The sequence below is a fragment of the Ceratotherium simum genome, chromosome 27, assembly GCF_057802395.1.
Source record: "Ceratotherium simum simum isolate JZ-2026a chromosome 27, ASM5780239v1, whole genome shotgun sequence".
NCBI classification, from domain to species: domain Eukaryota; kingdom Metazoa; phylum Chordata; class Mammalia; order Perissodactyla; family Rhinocerotidae; genus Ceratotherium; species Ceratotherium simum.
Genome location: NC_141926.1, coordinates 2889125 through 2912221, shown reverse-complemented (window position 1 = coordinate 2912221; position 23097 = coordinate 2889125). Strand labels below are relative to the sequence as shown.

Genomic DNA, 23097 nt, shown 5'->3' with positions numbered 1-23097 from the left:
TGTGACTCACTTTTTTCTCTCACAGCTGACATTTAGTCTATCAGCAAGTATAGTTTTGTCTTTGAAGCTCATCTAGAATTCAAGCACTTCTCCCCAGCTTTACTGCTGCTCTCCCAAACCCAGGCTCCCTTCATCTCTCCCTGGGACCCCTCCGTCGGCCTCCCAGCTGGCCTCCCTGTTTACACCCTAGCCCCTTGAGGCCAATTCTCTATGGGGTTAAGGGCGATCCCTCTAAAGAAGTCACAGCATGTAATTCCTCTGCTCAGATCCCTTTAGTGGTCGGCCACCTTCTCAACATGACCTTCGCAGACCTTTCCATGGGCTACGAGACCCTCCATGAGCACACCCCCTGGCCCCGACACTGGCTCCCTGGCTGTGCCTTACACTGTGCACCTACACCCACGCTGGCCTGCGCCGCTGCTGTGCCTCCAGCTCGCGCTGCTCCTCTGACCCCTCAGTGCTTCCCTCCCCCTCTGGTGGCTGCGCAAATGCCACCTACTTATTGTTTGGCATCCCAGTGACTTTATTCGGTCTTCTTGGCTCAGCACCCCTGACATAAGTGTTTGTTTTTTCTCGGTTTATTGTCTCTCCGCCCCAACCCAGGCTGCCTGCAGACTAGAATGTGAGGTCAGAGTTGTAGGAACTGGATCTGCTTTGTTCGCTGCTGTTTCTGGCACCTGGAGTGGCACTTGGCACGTGGTGGGTGCCAGTAAATTAAAAAAGTAAAGGAGTGAGCGTTTCTCTAATGGGAAAACCGCTCTACGTCACTTAATGCTTCCATAAGGTGGAAGCTTTTGATGGCATAAAATTATTTTCTCTAAATACATGTTTTTATCAAGATCAGACAGCTTTGTATGAAAATGCTTGGGGAGTTTGACTCCTGATCACTCAGACTTGTTTTTAGGTAAACTGCTGTGCACTTAGTTTTTTTGATACTGGAATGTTCTCTGTTTAGAGTTTTTGAATTGAGGAAATACATGTTAATCCAGTAAAAGAAATCAAGTTAACTGGTATGCTCGGGACCGTATTCTTTGCAATGATCCTCCTGAATTGTGTTCAGATGTGCCGCCTTTACCGCAAGTCCACAGAAATTTAACACATCCACAGCAAAGTGTTCTCGGGTCACTAATTCAGCTTCTGAGGTGGAACATTTAGTGTTGAGGGACTGTCAGCCTAGCATTTGGAGGAAGCCTTGAAAGAAGATATATTTGTAACTTTTCAAAACTATCTTTAAACCTTAAAAATGCATAAATAAAACGGATACATTTTTATAAACAATGGAATCTCGATGTGGAATTGCTGGGTCAGAAGGTGAGAGCAGTTTGAAGTTTGACACTTGTTTCCCAATCACCCTGTGAAAAGCTATATTCTAAGTTACACTCCACTACACCGAATAGGATTCATCTTTTTAATTTTCACCAGTCTGATGGATGGGGAAAAAAAACTGTCATAGTTTTTTATTTTATTTTATTGAGCTTTAATCTACGTAATGTAAAATTCATCCATTTTAAGTGTACAATTCTTTGACTTAATAAATTTTTCAAGTTGTGCAGCTATCACCACAGTTCAGTTTTAGAACATTTCTATCACCCCAAGGAATTCCCTTGTACTTGTTAGCAGTTAATCCCTGCTCCCACCCCAGGCATAGGCAGCCAGTAATCTGCTTTCCATCTCTATAAATTTGCATTTTCTAGACATTTCATAGAAATGAAATCATGTAATATGCAGTCTTGTATCTGGCTTCTTTTACCCAGGGGAGTTTTTGAGGTTCATCTGTGTTGTGCCATTTATCATTTGTTCCTTCTTTTATTGCAGAACAGTATTCCACTCTGTGGATGGAGCACATCTTGTTTATCCATTCACCAGCTGATGGACATTTCCCCAGTTTTTGGCTGTTGTGAATAATGCTGCTGTGAATATTTGCATATGTGTCTTTGCGTGGACATGTTTTTTCATTTTTCCTGGGAAGATTCTTAAGAGCAGAATTGCTGTGTTGTACGATGAGCTTATGTCCAACTTTTTAAGAAACGGTCAAATTGTTTTCCAAAGTGGCTGTACAGCTTAACATTCCCACCAGCAATGTTTGAAGTTTCCAGTTTCTTCACATCCTCACTGATTCTTACTTGGCTGTCTTTTTTTTTGTCTGTTTATTTTTGAGGAAGATCAGCCCTGAGCTAACATGCATGCCAATCCTCCTCTTTTTGCTGAGGAAGACCGGCCCTGAGCCAACATCTGTGCCAGTCCTCCTCCTTTTTTCCCCTTTTGCTCCCCAAAGCCCCAGTAGATACTTGTACGTCATAGTTGCACATCCTTCTAGTTGCTGTATATGGGACGCCGCCACAGCATGGCCAGACAAGCGGTGTGTTGGTGCGTGCCTGGGATCCGAACCCAAGCCGCCGGTAGTGGAGCGCGAGCACTTAGCCACTACGCGGGGCTGGCCCCTTGGCTGTCTTATTTATCGTAGCCATGCTGGTGGGTGTGACGTGGTATCTGATTTTGGTTTTAATTTGTATTACCCTGGGGCCGGCCCCGTGGCTTAGCGGTTAAGTGCGCACGCTCCGCTGCTGGCGGCCGGGTTCAGATCCCAGGCCCGCACCTCTTCTCCGGCCATGCTGAGGCCGCGTCCCACATGCAGCAACTAGAAGGATGTGCAGCTATGACATACAACTAGCTACTGGGGCTTTGGGGGGAAAAAATAAATAAATAAAATCTTTAATTTGTATTACCCTAATGATTAGTGATGTTGAGCATCTTTGCCTGTTCTTATTAGCCATTTGTCTATCTTCTTTAGTGAAATGCTCGTTCAAATCTTTTTCCCATTTTTAAATTAGATTGTCATTGAGTTGTCAAGTTCATTATATTTTCTGGATACATGTTCTTTATCAGATATATGATTTGCAAATATTTTCTCTTAATCTTTGGTTGTCTTTTAATTTTCTTAATGGTATCTTTTGAAACGCAGACATTTTTAGTTTTGATGAAGTCCAGTTATCAATTTTTTTTCTCTTGTGGGTTGTCCTTTTGATATTGTATCTAAGGACTCTTTGTCCAGCCCAAGGTCATTGTTGGCGTTTTGGTGTGCATATACCTGGTGAGTAGTGAGGTCTTTTTATAAGTGTATTGGGGATTAGATGTCTTCTGAATTACCTGTTCATCTGTGTTTACTCTGACATTTAGGAGGTATAGCCAAAAACACATCTAAAAGATGAATTGGAACAGCACTAGGAAAAAAACACGTGCATTCTGTTTCTGTACTTTATACCTGTGTGTTAGTAGTTTTCTAGGGCTTCTGTAACAAATTATCAGAAACTGAATGCTTAAAACAACAGAAATTTATTCTCTCACAGTTCTGGAGACCAGAAGTTGAAAATCAAGGTATTAGCAGGGCTGTGCTCCCTCCCAAGGCTGTGGGGGAAGCTCCTTCCTTGCCTCTTCTGGCTCCCAGAAATCCTCGGTGTTCCTTGGCTTGTAGCTGATCACTCCAATCTCTGCCTGGTCTTCACATGGCCTTCTCTCTCTCTGGGCTTCCTCTTCTGTCTCTTATCACACTTGCCATTGGATTTAGGGCCTATCCAGATGAGCTGGGATGATCTCATTTGAGATCCTGAACTTAAATATATCTACAAAGACCCTTTGTCCAAATAAGGTCCCATTCACGGGTTCTAGGGGTCAGGATGTGGACAGATCTTTTGGGGGCCCAATCAGCCCCTACATCCTGGTATCTGCATTGGCATCCAGGTGCATATCGGCCAGCATCCCTTGCACATCTTTGGTTTTATATTGTTTCTTCTATCTTTGGAGGCTTGTCCTCGCTGTACTCCGCCCAAGGGAACGATTCCTTGGCATCTGTGGTTTGGGGCTCTAGATGTTAATACAAGGTGAGATGGTCTCTCAGAAAAAGATGAACTTTTTCTGCAATTTCTCTTTCATTTTTTTTCCCTAGCGAATAAATGCCTTTATTTGGCTTCTTGCACGTGTGTTACATGATGTTTTGCTCCTCAATATTATCTTAGACCCTTGTGTGCAAAATTTTTTAAAAAGTGAGCAGAGAAATTATAAAGAAACTGACAACAGGTTTAGCCCTTGCTTTCTCCAGGCAACGTTGTATGTTTGGAAATTTTGCTTATTTTTGACAGCTCTGTTTAGCATTTAGAAGTCATTGCATAAATGTCAGAGCTGAAATTTTAGGGAGAGCCTTGGGAGTGACAATAACCTCTTTGGTTGTCATTCTTACTGCCTTTGTGGCTCACCATCCGTGGGCACTTTGTTTGGCTGGATCCCTTAGTATGTTTCCAAGCATCAAGGTGGACAATAGGAAGGGCCGTCAGAGGTCATTTGAAGCTGAAGACCAGAGGGCCAGTTTGCTGTGCCTGACCAGGGCCCTGAGTAGTTGGCGGTGCTGTGAGGACGGCACCACGGTACTGACTCGTCCTCTACCACAGCTCTGCCGAGTACTCGGGGAGTCAGACACCGTCTGCCCACACGGAAGGGTGCTTGTCCCTGGAATGATCCCTCAGAGGAAGCTGTTCCCATCCAGTTAAGTAAAATAAAAATATCACTTCCTTTAGTGCTGCAATCTAGGAACTAAGTCAGCCACACTAGAAATGTTTAGTATAATCTTACTCATTCTAAAATTAAATTCATATTCTGAGAACGTGACACCCAGTGCCATCATTACTTCTGCTGTAGGACATCCTATCGTTTGGGGGCCCTGGGTGGCCTAGTGTAGAATATGAAGGGGTTGGGCCAGATTCACCAGTCAGTGAATATGTACTCAGAGCCTGTGACATGCCAGGCACTGTTGTAGGTGCTTGGATTACCTCTGTGAGCAAAGACCCCAGCCCTCTTAGAGCTGTGTTCTAGCAAGAGGAGATAGACAAGATACGTAGATAGTAAGTTATACAACATCATGGGTGATACGTGCTATGGAAAAAGAAAGAAAGAGAAAAGGATAAGAGAAATGGGAGAATTGTAACATTTCAAACTTTTTATTATGGAAACTTGCAAATATGTTAAAAAAACAGAATAGTGTAAAGAAACTTTAACAGTTGGGTGAATTGGCCAATCTCTATACCCCCACATTCCTTCCAATCCTATATTCTTTTGAAGCAAATCTCAGGCATCACATACATAATTTATCCATGAATGTATGTTATGGACTGAATGTTTGCGTCCCCCCACCAGATTCATATGTTGAGCCCTAATCCCCAATGTGATGGTAATTGGAGGTGGGGCCTTTGGAAGTTGATGAGGATTAGATTAGGTCATGAGGGTGGTGGGATTAGTGGCTTTATCAGAAAAGGAAGAGAGAGAGAGCTCTCTCCCTTCCTCCTCAGGCACACCAAGGAGAGGCCACATGAGCACCCAGTGAGAGGTGGCTGTCTGCAAACCAGGAAGAGAGCTGTCACCTGGAACTGAATGGTTGGCCCCTTGATCTGGGACTTCCAGCCTCCAGAACTGGGAGAAAGTAAATTTGTGTTGTTTAAGCCACTCTGTCTATGATGTTTTGTGATGGCAGCTAAGACAGTATGTATCTCTAAAAGATAAATAAAAAAAAACATAACTACAAAGCCTTTATCACACCTAAAAAAATTCCTTAATATCAGATAGTCAGTGTTTACATTTCCAGTGTGTCTTAAGTGTCTTTTTTTTTTTTTTTAACTCTGAGTCAATTAGTATCCCAATAAGGTTTTTGGGTAAGTGTTTTCAGTCTCTCTTAAAATCTTGGTTTCCCCTCCGCCTCCCTTTTGTCCCTTGCAGGTTGTTGGAGAGCCCAGGTTGTTCGTCCTGCAGTGGTCTCACCGTCCTGGACTTTGCCAGCCTCGTCCTGGGGTGTCCTTGAACACTGTCCTCTGCCCTCTGCTTCCTGTGAGGTGGTCGTTGGAGCCAGAGGCCGGGTCAGGTTCGGGTGGAACTGTTTCACAGGTGGTGGTGTGCTCCTCCATCAGCAGGGGCATAATGTCGGGCTGTGTCGTTGTTTGTGATGCTAGCAGCCATGTAATCTCACATCGTTAATGCTCTAAGGGTTGTCAAGGGGTGATGTTCTCATTTTACCATTTATTCTTTATTTATTAGCTGAAATACTTCTGTAAAGAGTGTGTGTGTCTATGCATATAGACACACATATATTTATATTAATGGATACCCAGTGGTATAGTTTGTATGGGAAAGGCAGACTAAATGCTTGCTTGGTTTCCTTTACATAACTGTTTTCAGAATGAGTTGGTTTACTGGTATCCTGTAGTGGTGCTCAATTAGCTTTTTTTTTTTTAAGTAGCATTATGAATTTAGCATTTAAACAACTTGACTTGTTTCGGCCCATTGCACTTGTCATCCTTACGGAGGCACAAGTTGTTCCATCTCTGCTGGTTGGCTTCCGAGTTATAGGAATCCTTGTAGTTTCTCTGTTATCTGCTCCAGCAGGATGTTCCAGACTCATTCTGTCCATTTCCTGCTGGCTGTTTCCAGGGGACAGGGCTAGCAATTTAAAGGTAAAGTACATCTTAAGTTCACACTGATCTTTTCAATTCAAAATCAGGACTTCGGAGGTACAAGTAACTGCTCTATCTCCTGTATTTTCTTTCTTCCAGTTCTCATGGATACTTGGGGATGATAGAGTTAGAGCGAGGTTCTCAAACTGGAGCTGTGGCAGAATGCCGGGGAGGGCTTGTTAGTACCGGTGGCTGGCTCACTGCGATTTCTGATTCAGCAGGTCAGGGGCGGGGCCTGGGAATTAGCATGTCTAACAAATACCCAGGTGACAGGTGACACTGGTGCTGCAGGTCCAGGGAACCACTTATCCCGCCTTACACAGTCTCTGAATAAGAACACTAACTCTGCCATCAGCAGTCTGACTAGTGGAGACAGACTTAAACTTTTTGTCGTAGTTTTTGTGGCATTTGGCTAGACCCCACTAGGAATGAACAGGTTACCATAGTTCAAGCCCCTTCTCCTGGTTCCTCTCTCTGTGGTTACCCTACCAACTGCATATACATTTAACTTCATTTGTTTATTTATTCCTGATATTTTTAGGGAAAGCTTTTTTAAAATTTAATTTTGTTTTATAATTATGTAAAATATTTACATACTTCCAAAATCAAATCTCCCACACAAAGTAAAGCGATTTGGCACACATCCCTGTCCTGTCCCCCCCTACCCCCCACCTAAGTATTCTCCTTTCATAAAAAAAGTTCATACATGCTTGTATTTCCCTTTCTTTCTTTCTCTTAGTTAAGAGATTGCAAACAACACACACGTTTTTCCCACCTTGCTTTTCTCCCTTGATGTTGCCTGGAGAGCATTCCACACTAGCGTATACTGATCTGTCCTGTTCCTTTTTACAGTCCCGTAGAACTCCGTTATGTGATGTTCCGTGGTTTATTCTACTAGGCCCCCATTGGTGGTGTCAAAGAACAAGAGGCATAAACTACAAACGAAGCAAAAAGTTTATTTGGGATCTCAAGAATTGCGACTCGGGAGACAGAGATCTGAGTAGAAATTCATATGTGCCCTGAGCAGGACAAAGGAGACGGGTTTATAAAGGCTAAAAGAGATAAATTACAGAGGTTGTTTTGCAAGATTTGTGATTGGCGCCGGCAACAACTGTTACTTCTTGGCTACACGTGATGGGTTGCTGAGGCCATCTCTGAGGCAGTAGGTTCTTATCTATGGGAGTAAGCATATTCCTTGGAAGAAGGTCAGGATGACAGCAGTGAAGCACAGTTCAAAGGTTACATTCCATGTGGGTGCAGACGTCAGAAGCCCCCTTCCCTGATGCCTGCCAGCTCCATTTTAGCAGCCTTGACATATGTCACCCCATTTTGTTATCGTCATCTGCAGTGGAATTTGAATGGTTTCGTCTTATTGATGTTTCAAAGAGTGCCACACTGAATAGCCTTGTGCATGGAATAGCCTTGTCTGGGCCTCTGTCTTCTAATTTTGCCCATGTATCTGTTGGGATCGATTCCTTCAGGGATTCCTGGGGCTGTGGTAGACACGTATGTAATTTTGCTAGATGTTGCCCAATTCCCCTCCATAATGGTGCACCTTTTGAAAACTGCAGTTAGACGTCATTGACACAGGGACCTTTGAACAGTGTCTTTAAGGAGGTGAAGGGGAAATCTGGGGAAAGAGCAGCTTGGGGACCCTTCTGTCCAAAGCCCAGGGCAGGGACGTGCCTGGAGTGGGCAAGATCTCTTCCTGAACTTGCAAGTGCTATGATTCAGACTGCTACCATCATCCTGTATTTTCTTTACTTAAAAATATACAAACTGTTAAAGTCCAATTCTTCAGTATTCTTATATTTAGATGGGTTTATCCGATATTGATTTTTCTGTTTAAACTCTTCAGTTTTAAGTCTAGTCTGGTCTCTGAGTGCTAGAGAAGTTGACTTTTGTTGCCCTGGTTAGAAGTGTTTACTCGGACCTCTTTAACACTTGGCACATGTGCTAAGTTGTCTTTCATGTTGGAGAAGAAAAAGACTTTGGAACTTTGTATCTTGTGACTGGTCTCCATGTATCAGTTATAGTTAATTTTCTGCAGAGTCCATGGTATAAAACTTGATTAATGCTAACGTATTGCAGTTTTTTCCCTTTGATCACACCTAGGCGGTTAGGATTGTTATATGGAGTGGCTACTGGGAGAGTGAGAAAAGCAGAGTTGGGGAGAGAGAGCACGTGTGTATGCCACGGTAAGGATCAGGAGGAAGGCTGGGTGGAGTAGGCATAACATGAAAGCCAGTGATGAAATGGCAGGGCAGATTGAGTTGTGATTTAAAATCACCGTCATTTTGGCAGGCCTGACGCAGAGTATCTGTGACAACTGATAACCAAGGGAAGATGATCCCTGTCATGTTGACTGTAGGAATTTTCTTTAAACTGGGCCTCTGCAGTGCAAAGATGTGGGAGGGTTCATTTGCTTTTCTTCTCAAATATGTGCCTTCTCATCAAGAGAGGGCAATGTTTATGCACAGAAAGGGGACTCCATTGCCTAGTCATTTTAGGGCATAGACTAAACCTCGATTTCTGCTTGTAGAATCTGGATGGCATCTGGATCTATTTTGTTCTTCCTCATAATCTTCAGTCCCTGTCCCCACCCCCAAATATGAAAGGCTTTCATGTGCAGAGACTGGGAGGGCCGCTGGGGAGGGTTTCCATATTCCGTGATTATGCTTTTGATATTAGTTTTCTCCATGAAAGAGCTACCAATTTGAAGCATTAATTAATTTTCATTACTGCATTGACATTATACATAAATTATAGCAAATACGTTTTACGCATTATTGAACAGGCTGAAATGACTTCCCAGTTTGTGACCTTGGACAAAGCCTGTTCTACCAAAGCTGTTGGGGAGAAATTAATTAATGTACGGTCTGTGGGCAAGCATGTGTATTCTTGGGGTTAAAGACAGTGCCCTCTTTACTACTCCTTGTTTTCAAACGGGGATGAGCTGCCTGATAGTCAATTGTAGCTTTATTTTGTTAACAACATGCTTAAAGAATGCTGCTTCTATAAAATTTTCTATAAAGCAAATGTTAGGTAAATTATATATTTCCTTTGACTTTTTGTTCACAAGTAGAATCATAGAATCTCTTGCTTGGAAGGGCCTTAAAATAGGTCATCTAGTCCTAGTGCAGCCACTCCACAGGTGCGTCAAGTCTCTAGAGTCCCAACTAGATCTTCAGATGTGAGGTCCGAGTGGAAAGAACAGCCCTTCTTTTTGTTGAGCTACAGACATCCCCCATCGTTACCACCCGTTAGTGCTGTGGAGCTGTGGAGTCCTGTAGGGTAGATCTAACCTTTTAAATTAAGACATCGTCTGTTAGATAGTTGAAGACAGCTGTCTTGTTAACAGGCTAAAATAATCTGGATGTCTTCAACAATTGAAGATGAGAGCTGTATTTTATTATAAAAGTTACTGTTAACATACAAAATTGGGGTTCTCTTGCCCGATGTGCATATAAAAGCCAATTATTGTGACCTCGGCTTTTGGAAAAGAAATGTAGCTTTATTTTGCAAGATTGACCTGCAAGGAGACAGGGGGCGTGTGCCCTCAGATCTGTCTCCCCACTCTGCGGCTTGGGGCACAATTTATGGGAGGAAGGGCAGGGCGGTCTGAAGTGTGGGAGACAGATGATTGGAGGTGAGGAGAAGTGAGGTAATTGATCTACACAAGCGTAGTCAAGCTTCATGGCTCTTCATAGGACGCATGTTGACAAAATGTCTTTGTTACCATGATCTGAGGTGGAGTTTTTAGCTGCTTGATGTCAAAGAGGTCACTTATCAGTCATTTGTGCAGGCCCAGTTGATGAGTTGGTAGTGTCAGCGGCCTGAACTAGACAAGGGGTCTCAGTTCCTGAAAAACCACTCTGAATTACTCTGTTGATAAGATGGAGTCAGTTGAACTGGTCCTGGAGGGCGTACGGTTACATTACTATTTCCCTTTACTAAGATTATACTAAAGAATTTGAAGAAAAATTATACTGTATGAGAGCACCAACAAATATTTAAAATCTTTAGTTAAGATCTTTTACCCAACATAAATCTCCAAATAAAAATACTGATCTTGAAAATATATGATATCAAGTATTTTGGAAAGCTGCAAATTGGCTAAGCATTTTGGTTTTTTTTTGCCACTTTCTCAGGGTTATGATTTCCTGATCCTTTTATACTTTTGTGGTAAGACTTTCACAGCTTTGCATGTTTAAGGATTGGTAACAATGGAAAGCCTGTGACACAAATGTTCACTCTGTTGGTGGAAGGTCTTCTAGAACCTGTACTTTCAGCCAGAGTGTCAGCACAGACACTGCAGATTAATTAGCAAATGATAAAGTGAAGAAATGGAGGCAACACAGAGCAGTAGTGAAGGATATTGAGTCCAGAGCCAGGCAGCCGTCTGTGAATCAGTCTCAGCTTTGATGCTCATGAGCTTCTTCCCCTTGGGCCGGTAGGGAGCTCCTGGGTGCCTCAGTCCGATGTGCAGTGGCGCTCTCTCCTTGGGCTGGTGTGAGGGCTCAGGGTGACTGTGGGAAGTGTCTGCCAGGCCCCCCGTGCTGTCTGTGTGTGGACAGTAAACAGGTGGCCCCTCTGTTGACTTCTATCAGCTATAGCTCTCACCTGGTGCCAGACCCTCGGTAGCTTAGCAAGCCCCCCTGTATCAGCAGATCAAAGGTATTATGTAGATTTTTTTTTTTTTTGCAAATTAAATGCTTTTATTTTTCCCATTGGTCTCTCATATGCTTTTCATAGTTGTATTAGTTTCTTGTGGCTGCTGTAACAAATTACATAGATTTAGTGCCTTAAAACAACACAAACGTATTATCTTAGAGTTCTGGAGGTCAGAAGTCTGCAATGGGTCTCATTGGGCTAAAATCAAGGAGTTGGCAGGGCCGATTCCTTCTGAGACTCCAGGAGAGAATCCGTTTCCTGCCTGTTCCAGCTTCTAGAGGCACCGCATTCCTTGACTCGTGGCCCGTCCCCCATCCTCACAGCCAGCACTGACCAGCTCCGTCTTCTCAGGATGCTGTCTCTGGTTCTGGCTCTTCCGCCTCCCTCCTCCCCGTTGAAGGACCCTTGTGAGTGCATTGGGCCCATGTGGATAATCCAGGGTAATCTCTCTACTTTAAGGTTAGCTAATTAGCAACCTTAATCCATGTGCACCTTCATTCTCCCTTGCTATGTAATGTGACATATTCATAGGTTCCCGGAAGCAGGACTATTATGGAGATTTCTGAGTGCCCTTAACACAGATTCTACAGGTAGGAAACCCCTGTGTCCTTTGTGCAGGGAAGGTAACTTTGGAGAGGTAACCTTTCGGTTTGACCTTGTGTTTCCCGAGGTGTAAGTTATAGCTCTGGAGCAGTCAGGCCACGTTGATAATTTATGCTACTCTTTCTGTAGACTGCTTAGTGCCAAATTCAATCTTCTGTCATAACCGAGACCTAAAGTCTCTTTAAAATTATTGCATAAACGTTGTAGGAACATTAGCAACAACAAATCTATAGCTTTTTGAGCATAGATACAAACATTTTTCCTTTAGTTTGAAGAGTAATAACTTTATTTTGGTTTGGTTTAGACATCCGGTCTTCCTGTAATCAGAAAGTGAGCTCCCAGCTAGCTCATCCCCCACATAGAGCCCCTCTGGGCAGTTTGATGTGGACGCAGATTTTCAGCGGGGCCAAGCACTGGTTGTCTTGTTTGAGACATTTTCACACAAAGCAGGACATCCTGGGGTCCTCTACTCTTTTAACTATCAACTTATTACCGAGTCTGTTCTGGTTGCAATTGACTGAAGAATTAAAAATCTGAATTTTGAAAATGCTTTGGCACTAAATAACTTTGTGACTTTGCAGTTCTAGTGGACCCTGAAATAAAGATTTTGTGCATAAAATGATCGAAAGTAAAAGTTTCCATTGCTCTTTCTGTTACTGGAGGGCAGACAAATGACGTATGAATCTGAGGACAGCTGTGACTGGCCTGAGCACGGCCATGGTGGGTCCGAGGCGTCGCCCGTGGGTTTGTTGGGCCTTGTACTAAGCTTTGGTCAGACTTTCATCCTAGTGAAAGCATCGTGGGTCTAAAGGGACTGTCTAGCCTACAGTTTTCTATTTTTAGTTACAATTGACTTCTTTGAAAATTAAAGTTGTTTCAAAAATAGCCATTTTCTTATTGTCTTATTGTTGGTTGTCTAAAATCTGAATGATACATCTGTGTCTCTAGTTATTTATGTTTTGTAAATTGGACGTGTGTTAGTGTCTTCAATGTTGGTATAAGTTACTATTTTCTCTTTGAGTTCCTAAGTCCTTCTGTTTTAAAGATTTTAAGGAAATGTTAAGCTGGGTTTGTGGAAATAGGATCCATTTATGCTTAAATCACCGAAAACATCTTTTTGAATTCTTTTTTGCCCCGTGTTTAATTAGTTCTTATGTGCTTTTATCATAAAAAGTTTCAAATTACATGACTAATACACGAATATATGCTGGGAAAAATCTCAGTGACTGCACGTAGTGAAGGCCTGCGTCAGTCATCTGCGTGGAACATCCAGTTACAGCCGGCGTAAATAGAGGAAACGGGTAGGTTCATTTAATGAAACCCAGGGCTCTGCCTGCCTTTCTCTGAGCTGGGCTTTTCTCAGCCTGGGGGCAGGTGCTGTGCGGTCCGGGCAGCACCCGGAGACGGTGCCACATCTCTTTGCTCAGAGCAAGGCGACTGTCCCCCGATGCTTCGCTTCACATTCAGCGGCTCCTGTGTCTGCTCCTCAGTCATCCCTCCTGCCAGGGTGCTGCCACGCACTGGTACTGGCCAGGAGCAGAGGATAACTGTCATGGTCTGTGCACAGCCCTGCAGCTGCCTGGGTGCGGGGCCCCTATGTGCCCCCGGCTCGCCCCAATCCTCATATCCCTGAGTCCCCCAGTGAGTGACGAGAATGGGTAGCGTATGTGTAGACACATGCACAGGGAGAGAGATTTATGTTAATGGCATTGGGCTTTGAATTGCTCTTAGTAATTATTGTGATAAGTCTCCCCTCTCTCACCAAAAAGAGAAATCTTCGTTGTTGAAATAAATAGTCTGAGTTGAGTCTTTTAATAGGTCTCTTGAGTCAGAAAAAGAAACCGCACTTTTCTGCACAGGGTCCTCTGAGCATGGGCACATCAGTCTTAAGCCTTGTGTCGGTTTTAGTGGCTCTTTTCTAGCATCTGCCTCCTTATTGGTTTTTCTCATGCCTCTGTTGCCCGTGGGCTTAAAATGGAAAGTCAGCCTGGAGGTTGCTCTGTCTTAAGTTCAGACCTCAAAGCTCTAATGACTTTTCTACTTTGTGGTTGAGCTATTTTGGGAAGCTACAAAGTTTATGTTGTTAATTTAGTTACCTATCACATAATCTGAGAGTTAATTCTTTGGGGGTTTTACACCAAAGCTCTTTCCTATCTTTTTCTTTTTGTGCTCTGGCTCTCTGTAGCCCATTTTCAAAGGCATCTCTAGTTTTCATAAGACTCGAAATAAAGATTTAAGAGTATTATAATTAATAATAGCTGTGTATTCTGAGAAAATCATGGTGGCTTTTCTTCATTCTTGTTCAGTCAGTATGGAGCTTCAACGGGTGACAAGAGTTTGGCCTCCAGATGTAAATTAGGGGTGCTGTCTCAGTCAGCTCCGACTGCCTGGCATAGCAGATACTACAGACCGGGGGCTTAAACAGACCCTCTCTCACCGTTCTGGAGGCTGGATGTCCAAGATCTAAGGGTCGACAGGGTTGGCTTCTGAGGCCTCTCTCCTTGGCTTGTAGATGGTCTTTTCACATCCTTAGTGTCCCTCCATGTATCCACATTTCCTCTTCTTCTAGAACACTGGTCAGATTGGATTAGGGCCCACCCTGAAGACCTCATTTTAACTTAATTACCTCTTTCAAGACCTTATTTCCAAACACAGTCTCATTCAGAGGTACTGGGGGTTAGGATTTCAACATATGAATTTTGGGGGAGGACACAGATCAGCCTATAACAGGTTCTGAGGTCAAATGGTCACACGTTAAGTCCCCAGTTAATGTCAGATGATAACTTTGCACTTGACAGGTGTGCTAATTGACCTGTACTCTTTTCAAGTTAAATTTAGGACACAAAGATTTATTCCAGATAATGTAAGAAAAATTGTTACTTTATGGTCTTCATTGAGACAAGTTTATTGTTTAGCAGGATTTCCTGTGGGAGATGGCTTGGGGGGTATAGGAGGCATTTCATTTTTTTACTCTGTGTACATATGTTAATTATGCATTCATGTTGGGCTTTATTGCACATATATAGTTTTATATAGAAAACTGAGTGAAAGAGGAGAAAGCTTCCATGTAGTTGCCCTCATTTCTACTTAGCAAAGAGTAGTGATTTTTGTATGTTAATCTTGGAACCTTTTAAAGAGGCAACAGGAATTGGCAATCAAAGATAAGAAATCTGAAGCTAACTGAAGATTTTCTTACTTTAATGATTTCTAAGATGACTACCAATGAACATGATGAGTTAAAACATAAAAATTGTTTTTATTTTACCAAAAGATGTAGTAATAGTACCCCTTATTAAGTATTTACTTTGCATCAGGCCTTGTTCAAGGTTGTTTACTGTGTTGACTCTTTTCATCCCCACCAGGCCCTGTTGGGGAGGTCTTCTTATTTTCCCATTTCACAGATGGGAAGGGTAAATGGTGTCCCCCAAGCTTATTCAGCCAGTAGGTGGTGGAGCTGAGATGTGACCCTGGCGGTCAGGCTTCAGCGTTTGTGTCCAGTCACCGCGCCTCCTGCCTCTCTACTACTCACAGCTCAGCCGCCCAGAAACATCATTACTCTCAGCAGTGACTTGATGTTGTTGTGTGGTTTTGGGGAGGTGGTTTTTTTTTTTAGGTTCATGATAGCAAAATAAGCAAATGTATTAATGGCCCATATCAATTCCCAATGATTTCTTTAAGATCAATATAAAAGCCATTTGGAAAATGGTTTTGCTGAAAGTTAGAGGATCTTCTGGGTTTAAGAATTTGAGTCATATATATTAAAAGGTTTTTTTTTTAGCTTAAGTATAATCTGGCCGTACTATTGTTTTATGAGAGCTAAATGGATTTTCCAGTTCTGTTAACGCCAGGATGAAAGAGCTGAATTAAAGACTGAGTGTGCAGCATTAAATCAGACACTCCTGCGTTCATAACTGGCATCTGCCACTGGCTGGCTTTGTGCTCTAGGTGTGTTGACCTCTGCAATCGCACTTTCCCTGTCTGTGAAATCTAGTTGTTTGTCCCTGCCTCCTAGGAGTTACCGTGAGGACTGAGGGAGAGGATGTGTGTCAGGTGTCTTGGGTAATGTGTGCACACAGAGTGTCGTATGTATTGTAGCTACTGCTGGCGCGTGGATGCACATTGAGTTTATTTTGGTGAAGAAATTCCTGTTCACTTCTCTGGATTTCCTTGTCTGCATGGAGGTTTACGGCTTTTCTGAAGTGGCAGAAAGCAGTGGTTGTAGAGCACAGACTCGGAGGGAAGTGGGTGGAGTTGAACCCGCTCCATCTCTTCTTAGCTTTGTGGCCTTGGCCAAGTTACTTGACTTTTCTGATCCTTATTCTCCTCGTGGGGAAAGTGATACATACCTACCTCATGGAGGGGTTGTGAGGGTTAAGTTAGATCATAGATGTCAAGGGCTGGGTTCAAGGTTCTTGAGACCAGTTATTTAAAGGTATGAAACAATCTTGTTTTGTGATGTCATATTACTAAATATAAAATTGTCTAAAATTACCAATTTAATAAATTTTAGAGCCCATTTAGCCTATATTCACCTATAAATGTCATAGCTGGATTTCTCTTTTGTTCCTGTTGTAGGTGCTGGAGATCAGAATTTGTTTACCTCTATTTATCCAACGCTTTCCCAGCAGCTTCCGAGAGAACCGATGGAATGGAGAAGGTATGGTGTGTTGTTTTTTGACTGTATCTCTCTCTTCATTTTTAGACATTTTTGTGAGCAAATGAGGTAGTAAAAGTTGAAGCCTCAGTTCTAAGTGTATTGTAAAGAAACTGTGTGACATCTTGTAATCTGTGGGCCTTATTCTTTAAGGAATATGCTGATTGTCTTAATGAGACATAGGGAGGTAGAAACGAGACAGTTCCTTTGAGTAAAGGCCCACTTTTGTAGGAATGACTTCTGATTCTTCATCGTTCCTCAGAATGCCTTAAAGGCACAGGCGTTTTAGAAAGGAGATATGCACTCACTCAGACTCCATGTCAGAGCAGAAGACGTGGTCTTTATCTATGGTCTCATCAGGAGCCCTCTCCACCCTGAGTCCCTGTGCTCTTCTTAAGGATGAGAATGTGTCCAGAAAAATGTTATTTAAAAATTAGGAGAGAAACTAGATCAACCATCCCAGTTGCCCTGTTGTGTGTAATTGTTCATCTCATGACTTGATCAGAGGAAAGAATTGACTTTGAATTATCTTATTGGAAAACTTATTTCTGGTAAGATTAGATATTTAGTTCTAGAAAATGTTTGGGTTTGACTTGTTAATACAGGTAATCTGATTTTAACCAAGGTGTATAAAAAATTTCCTGTTGTTATTCATGTTCATGTAATTCTGATTCTTGCTACATTGTTCCTTTCTGACACCAATTTATACCCTAGTAACCTGAAGAATTAATGTGGCTTTCTGGGAATGACTTACCCAGGTTCTCTATTGAATCGAGTCTGTTTTTTCTGCCCAGTTATGATGTTACAAGGAACGCGTTTAATTACGAACATTTAATACAAAGAGTGTACAGAGTGTGGGAGAATTCTCTTACAGAGAAATTGCTCAGCATCTGAGGAGGCCCAATGCTATGAACGAGAGACGAAAAGTCAGCAAATGGAGGAGTTTACTACCTGAAAAAATGGAGTTAATCTGAAAAGGGTTTCAATCAGTGTACAGTATTTAAACATTCAGAAAGATAAAAGAAAAAAAATGAGTCCAAGAAACAAGAAAGGGAGTTATGAGGAAAAAGTCAAATAAACTACATAGATTTACTATATGTATTCATCTCTTCATCTTCCTGAAACCTCACTAAACGAGAAAAAAGGACTAAAAAGGCCTCCGCGCACAAGGACAGAGGAAGGGGATGGAGAGGACAGCAGCAGAGAGATGTGGACGCCTTTTTGGGAGAAGGAAGAGAGACAGAGGGAGTGGGAGAGAAAGCTGAGAAAGCCACGCGTCTGCAGAGGCGGCTCTCTGAGAAGCAGGCGAGTCCCTGACAAGTGACAGGGCCCAGGACCTGGAAGGCGAGGGCAACACCAGGCTGGAAAGGGGGCGGCAGAAGGTGTGGGCAGGGAGTACTGAGACGTGGGGTCCCCTGCTGCCATGGCTCCAGAGCCTTGCAGACCCTTGGGTACGAGGCACTGCAGAAAGCGGGAGAAGGGCCATTCTGAAAGCAGCAAGTCTAAGTCTGAACAGGGTACAGCTGAGATCCAAGAACTCGGTGCTGCCTCCAAGCGAGTAGAGAATTTATCTCGGGAGAAACTGGATGGCCCCAGGGAAAAGACCTACCACATCCCCTTTCTCAGCAAACAGTGGGGGGGATGTGCTCCATCAAATTTAGGACACGGGATGCCCTCCTGATTGGAGCAGGAGGACTGTGGGCTCCTGAGGGATATTACCAGGGAAAAGGAAGGATAGATTATCTGATGCTTGACTGTGTGGGTAGTGCTCAGAGGGCTTACGGTTCTGTTGGAGAGCTTGAGAGGAATTAAAAATGGTGATCCCGCAAGCTAAGAAAATGAAAAACGCTGAGAAGAAAAGTTACATTATAAAGCTACTGTAACCATAGTGTGTTACTTGGCTTATTAGTGAACAGTGCTCCTACATTTAATAATAAGGGAAAAACAGAATGTGGACAACAGAAACTTGTGATAGAACTGTTAGGAGGGTGGAGGGAGAGTAAGAGGATGGACAGACAGAGCTGATTCTGCATCTTCCATCACAGACAGTCGAAGATCTGTCTAAGTGCTTGGGGAGGTGTAACGTGTTGAATTGTGGCTCCCAAAAGATATGTCTACCTGGAACCTGTGAATGTGACCTTATCTGGAATAAGGGTCTTTGCAGACCTAATCAAGTTAAGGATCGCTGTATGAGAGTAGCGTGGGCCTTAAATCCAATGACAAGTGTCCTTAGAAGACGCAGGGAGGAGAAGACCACGTGATGATGGAGGCAGAGATTGGAGTGATGCAGAGATTGGAGTGATGCGTCTACAAGCCAAACAACGCCACGGCTTGCCAGAAGATAGGAGAGAGGCAAGGAAAGGATGCTGCCTCGGAGCTTCCAGAAGGAACCAACACTGCCACACCTTGATCTGAATTTTCTGGCCTCCTGAACTGTGAGAGAATTGTTTTAAGCCTCTGGATCTGTGGTCATTGGTTAGAGTAGCTCCAGGAAATGCATACAGGAGGTGGGTAGAGAAGGATGAGGGAGGCACCTGCTCTTGGGGGGATGTGTGTATGTGTGAGATCTGAGAGAGAGAAAAGCTTTTTAGTACTATTTGACATGTTAAAGTATGTAATATTACTTTGATAAAAATTTAAAATTGATTAGATCTTGGAAATAAAAAAATTGAAGCAGAAACATTGCTAGGTACAGTGAACAGTTGTGTAGCTAAAGAGCAAATTAGTGAGTGGGAAGGTGGAGCTTAGAAACTCTGGGGTTTAATGCTAACGGCTGGAGGTGGAAAGCATGAAAGAAAAGCTGAGACATGGAGGATACATCCAGGAGTTTCAGTATCCCTCTAGTAGACGTTTCAGAATCCCTCTAGTAGACGTTTCAGAATCCCTCTAGTAGACGTTTCAGAAGGAGAGAATGGAGAGAATGAAGGACCAATGTGAGGATTTTCCCAGACGGGAAGCAGGGGATTGCAGGAGCCCGCTGAATGTCAAGCAGAGTGAAGACAAAACAAAGCAAACCAAAAGCCATGCCAAGGAAACAAGAGAAAAGAAAACCCAAATCTGCAGTCTCTAACAACATTTAAAATGTGACATAAAATACAACGCTTAAGAATAGTCTTCTCAAAGTCCTGAGGGAAAGTACCTTTGAACCTAATTCTGTATTATTGAAACTCTCATGAAGAAGGAAGACTGAATCCGAGCCCCCCCCCACTCCAACCCCGGGCCCAGGATGACACAAGTGTGAGGGATTTTGTTCCTCTGAGGCCTTGGGGGCCAGCTGGGGCCCAGGATGGCCAGGGCCCCTGATTTGTCACTTCTGGCTGCACAAAGCCACATGTGTTTGCACAGCGTGCCATCTGAATATTATATTCACTGCTTGCCACGACATGGAGAGAGTTGGGAAGCAGTGCGGTAAATAAAAACATTTTCAGACATACATGATCAGAAACCTTACCACCCTGTCTGAAATAATTAAAGGATGTGTCTCAACAAGAAGAAAAATGGGCCCAGAATTCACAGGATGAAAGAAGCAGCTGCAAGCGAAGAAGTCATAAAAATATTTTGCTAAAGTTAAGGTATCCATTTTTTTAAAAATTAAAAAATCTAAGATTTCAGATGTGTGGAAGAAAGCAGAGAGAAGAAAGTGTAGTGTCTTTCTTGTCTTGTTCAAGGAGAGGGTAGACAATTGCTTTCGTCTTTGAAAGAATAATTTGTGCATATTAAAAATAGCAGAATAGAAATAGATGGTTAGACTTTCAGCAAGCAGAGAAAAAGTATTGAAAAAGAAAACTTGATTAATCTCACAAAGGACAGGAAGAAATAGAGCCTGCAATAGAGAATACACAAGTTCAAGCATAAGCATAATCAGGTTAAACATGGTTGGTTTCAACTTGCTGAACAGAGACTCCTTGATTGCATAAAGAGTACAAAATCCAGCTATAGGTATTTAAAAGGGACACAGCTACTACAGGTGGAAAATAAAGGTATGGGAAAAAGATGCACGCAGCATAATTGATTTTTCAGAAGTGTAATGAAGTAGCATCCGTGTCCTCTGATAGTCTTAGATTAGATGTATGTAGCTGGTGGGATTCTTCCCGTGCGCTCTTTCTTCTTGGGTTGAGAAAAAGGATTTACCACTATTTTTTTTAAGCTCTGTAAACAAAAACTCGTTCTCTTTCACCAGACAGTTCTCTCTTTTGGATAATCCAGGTTGTCCCAAAAGTATTAGTGCCGTTTAAAGCTTTCGTAGCTTCACACTGCGTTTGACGTTTGGGGAACTCCTTTATTCTCTTCTGTAGTGACTATAGATTCAGTTAAACTACAGGTAACATCCATCTTTCTCAGAAGTCTGTATTGTTGCAAAGAGCCCTGGTGAGACAGAATATTACTGTGTGCTATCGTTGAGTAAAATGAAAAATTTTATGGAGAGGGAACTTGGACATGTAAATGTGAACTGTGAATTATTAAAATAACTTTTAGAATCTTTTTGGTCAGAATATTATAGTTATGATTCAGGGTTAATATTATATATGCACCTCTGAACTCAGAGCTATGATCAAATTATTGTTGTATTTTTTTTCCCCGTTCTTTCTGCTGAGCATTCTTCAGTCCTTTTTCTCAGTGGCTTTTTAAATGTTGCTTCTAGGTCCTATGGCCGGGCTCCAAAGATGATTCACCTGGAATCTAACTTTGTTCAGTTCAAAGAGGAGCTGCTGCCCAAAGAGGGAAACAAAGCCCTGCTCACTTTCCCCTTCCTCCACATCTACTGGACGGAGTGCTGCGTAAGTCCTTCTGGAGGATGGGGGCCTGGACTAGGGCTGAGAAAGCACGCGTCTAGGTTGCGTTAAGACAATTTAAATTTTTCAGACTTACTTTTTAATGTATTTTTTATTTTGGTGTTCTCTTTTCTCCATTCCTCAGCCAAATGTATGGCTTTGCCCCTGCGTGTCTCTCCTCTGGTCCAGGGCACTGCTCTCGTGGTAATCACCAGAGACAGCCTTACTTCCTGTGTTTCCAGTTCTTGTGAGCCTTCTCCCTGTGCCTGGGGGGCACTGGGTATTTTTAGTACTTACTTTCAGTTTTGATTCCATCACCCCCTATACTCACCATCATGGCCGTTCCTCTACTTGACAATCCCATTTGTCTCTCTTGTAGACTTTCTGAGGGCAGGGCACTGTGTCCTCCTTCCTCCCTGTCAGAGTGCCTTTTGCAGGCATCTCCATGACTGCCCGTTGAGTGAGGGACGCTACTCTGTGGGCACCGTGGCCTTTACTTGTATTTGGCAGTTGTGTGTTTATGAACCTAGAAAGAAACTTTCATTCTTGACAGAATTCTTCTGTCATGAATTAATAGAAAATTCTGTGGGTCATTTCTTCCTTGTTTTGACTCTAATAAAATAAGCATTTTGCAGTATACAAAATACATAACACATTACATATTGTGACGGTTTAACCTAAATCTGAGGCTGCAGAAGTAGTTTTTTGTAATTTTAATGAGAAAGGACTGTAGGCTCGTGCCTGGTTTCCCCTGGACTTTGCCCCATGGCTGTACCTTTTGCCTTTGCTGGTTTTGCTTTGTGGCCTTTCCCAGGGGAGTCACACACAGCAATGAGTGTGACAGCACGTGTAGGATGTCGTCTACCAGGGAAGCTTGTTAGAGACTCAGTGTCCAGGCTTTTTATCGGGGGCCGGTCACGTGGGCAGCCTCTGCCTGGCGCGTACCAAAATCCAGACTCCCAGAGGGAGAGCAGGGCTCAGCACAAGCCGTGGTATTGGTACCAACGGTTGAGGCCTGGCAAGGCACTCTATCGCACGGTGGTGGGAACCTTCCCCAAGTCGCGTTCCCAGATGCCCGCCAAGGGCCAATCTTGTGCGCAGGCCCAGGGGTGGCCGTCCCCGCCTGCTGTGCTGACTCTTCTCTACAACCCCTCAGTGGTTACGTTCGATTTGACCTCGTGATAAGAAGTTGTCCAGTTTCTCCACGCTGTAGTTCTTTTTTCCTTTTGCAACCAAGAAGCCCTCCCTGGGGAGCCATTTTCAGACTGTGGGAGGGTCCTGCTCCTTGTCCCACTTAGAGGTAGCACCCAGTGATGATTCTTCCTGAAGCAGTCTTCACTAAGGGCTGCAAATTCCACTCCTGACAATTTATCAGCTGGTGCTCCACTCTAGAGAAGAGCCCGTGTGGGTTTCTGTTTTAGTTAACGCTTTGTAGTCAATTATCCTGACCTCTCTTGATGCTCGGGTTGTCCCACATTTGGCCAGTGAACTCAAGCTGGCTCCTGTGTCCTTTTGAGCATTTTCTGACTTTCTGGCATAACAAGGTATTCTAGGTTCTTGTACCTTTGCTACCCTTGTCCTGGCATCAGCCATTTCTTCACAGAGCACTAGGGGAGCGTCACTGCCTTTACGCCTTTAGTAGATGGAGCTGAGAAAGTGTACATCGTAGAAATCCTGAGTTGGTGCTCATACCTCCAATTGGAGCCTAACCCCACTGGCTCTTTCTTGCCTTAGCCCCTTCCGTGTTTATCTCCACCCTGGCTCTCAACAACATCCACGAATTTACTTGTTTGCTCAGTCCTACAATATGCATAAAATAGTTTCAGAATTACTACACCTAGAAACAAACCTCCTAAGAAGAGCCCCCAGTTTGTTTGCATTTGGTCCTTTTCCTAAGTTATTG

The 23097-nt window shown here is 43.2% G+C and overlaps 1 protein-coding gene across 3 annotated transcripts in view; it reads left to right on the top strand.

Moving 5' to 3' along the window:
* Positions 1-23097, top strand: part of TRAPPC10 (trafficking protein particle complex subunit 10) — an 88582-nt gene that overhangs the window by 5791 nt on the left and 59694 nt on the right. For 2 of the 3 annotated variants that reach the window (XM_087418006.1, XM_087418007.1), the window contains exons 2-3: positions 16344-16425; positions 21065-21200. In XM_087418006.1, coding sequence (XP_087274132.1) covers positions 16344-16425; positions 21065-21200 — 218 coding nt within the window. Of the gene's footprint in view, positions 1-16343; positions 16426-21064; positions 21201-23097 lie in introns of those variants that run through there. The other variant, XM_087418008.1, reaches the window with a different exon arrangement.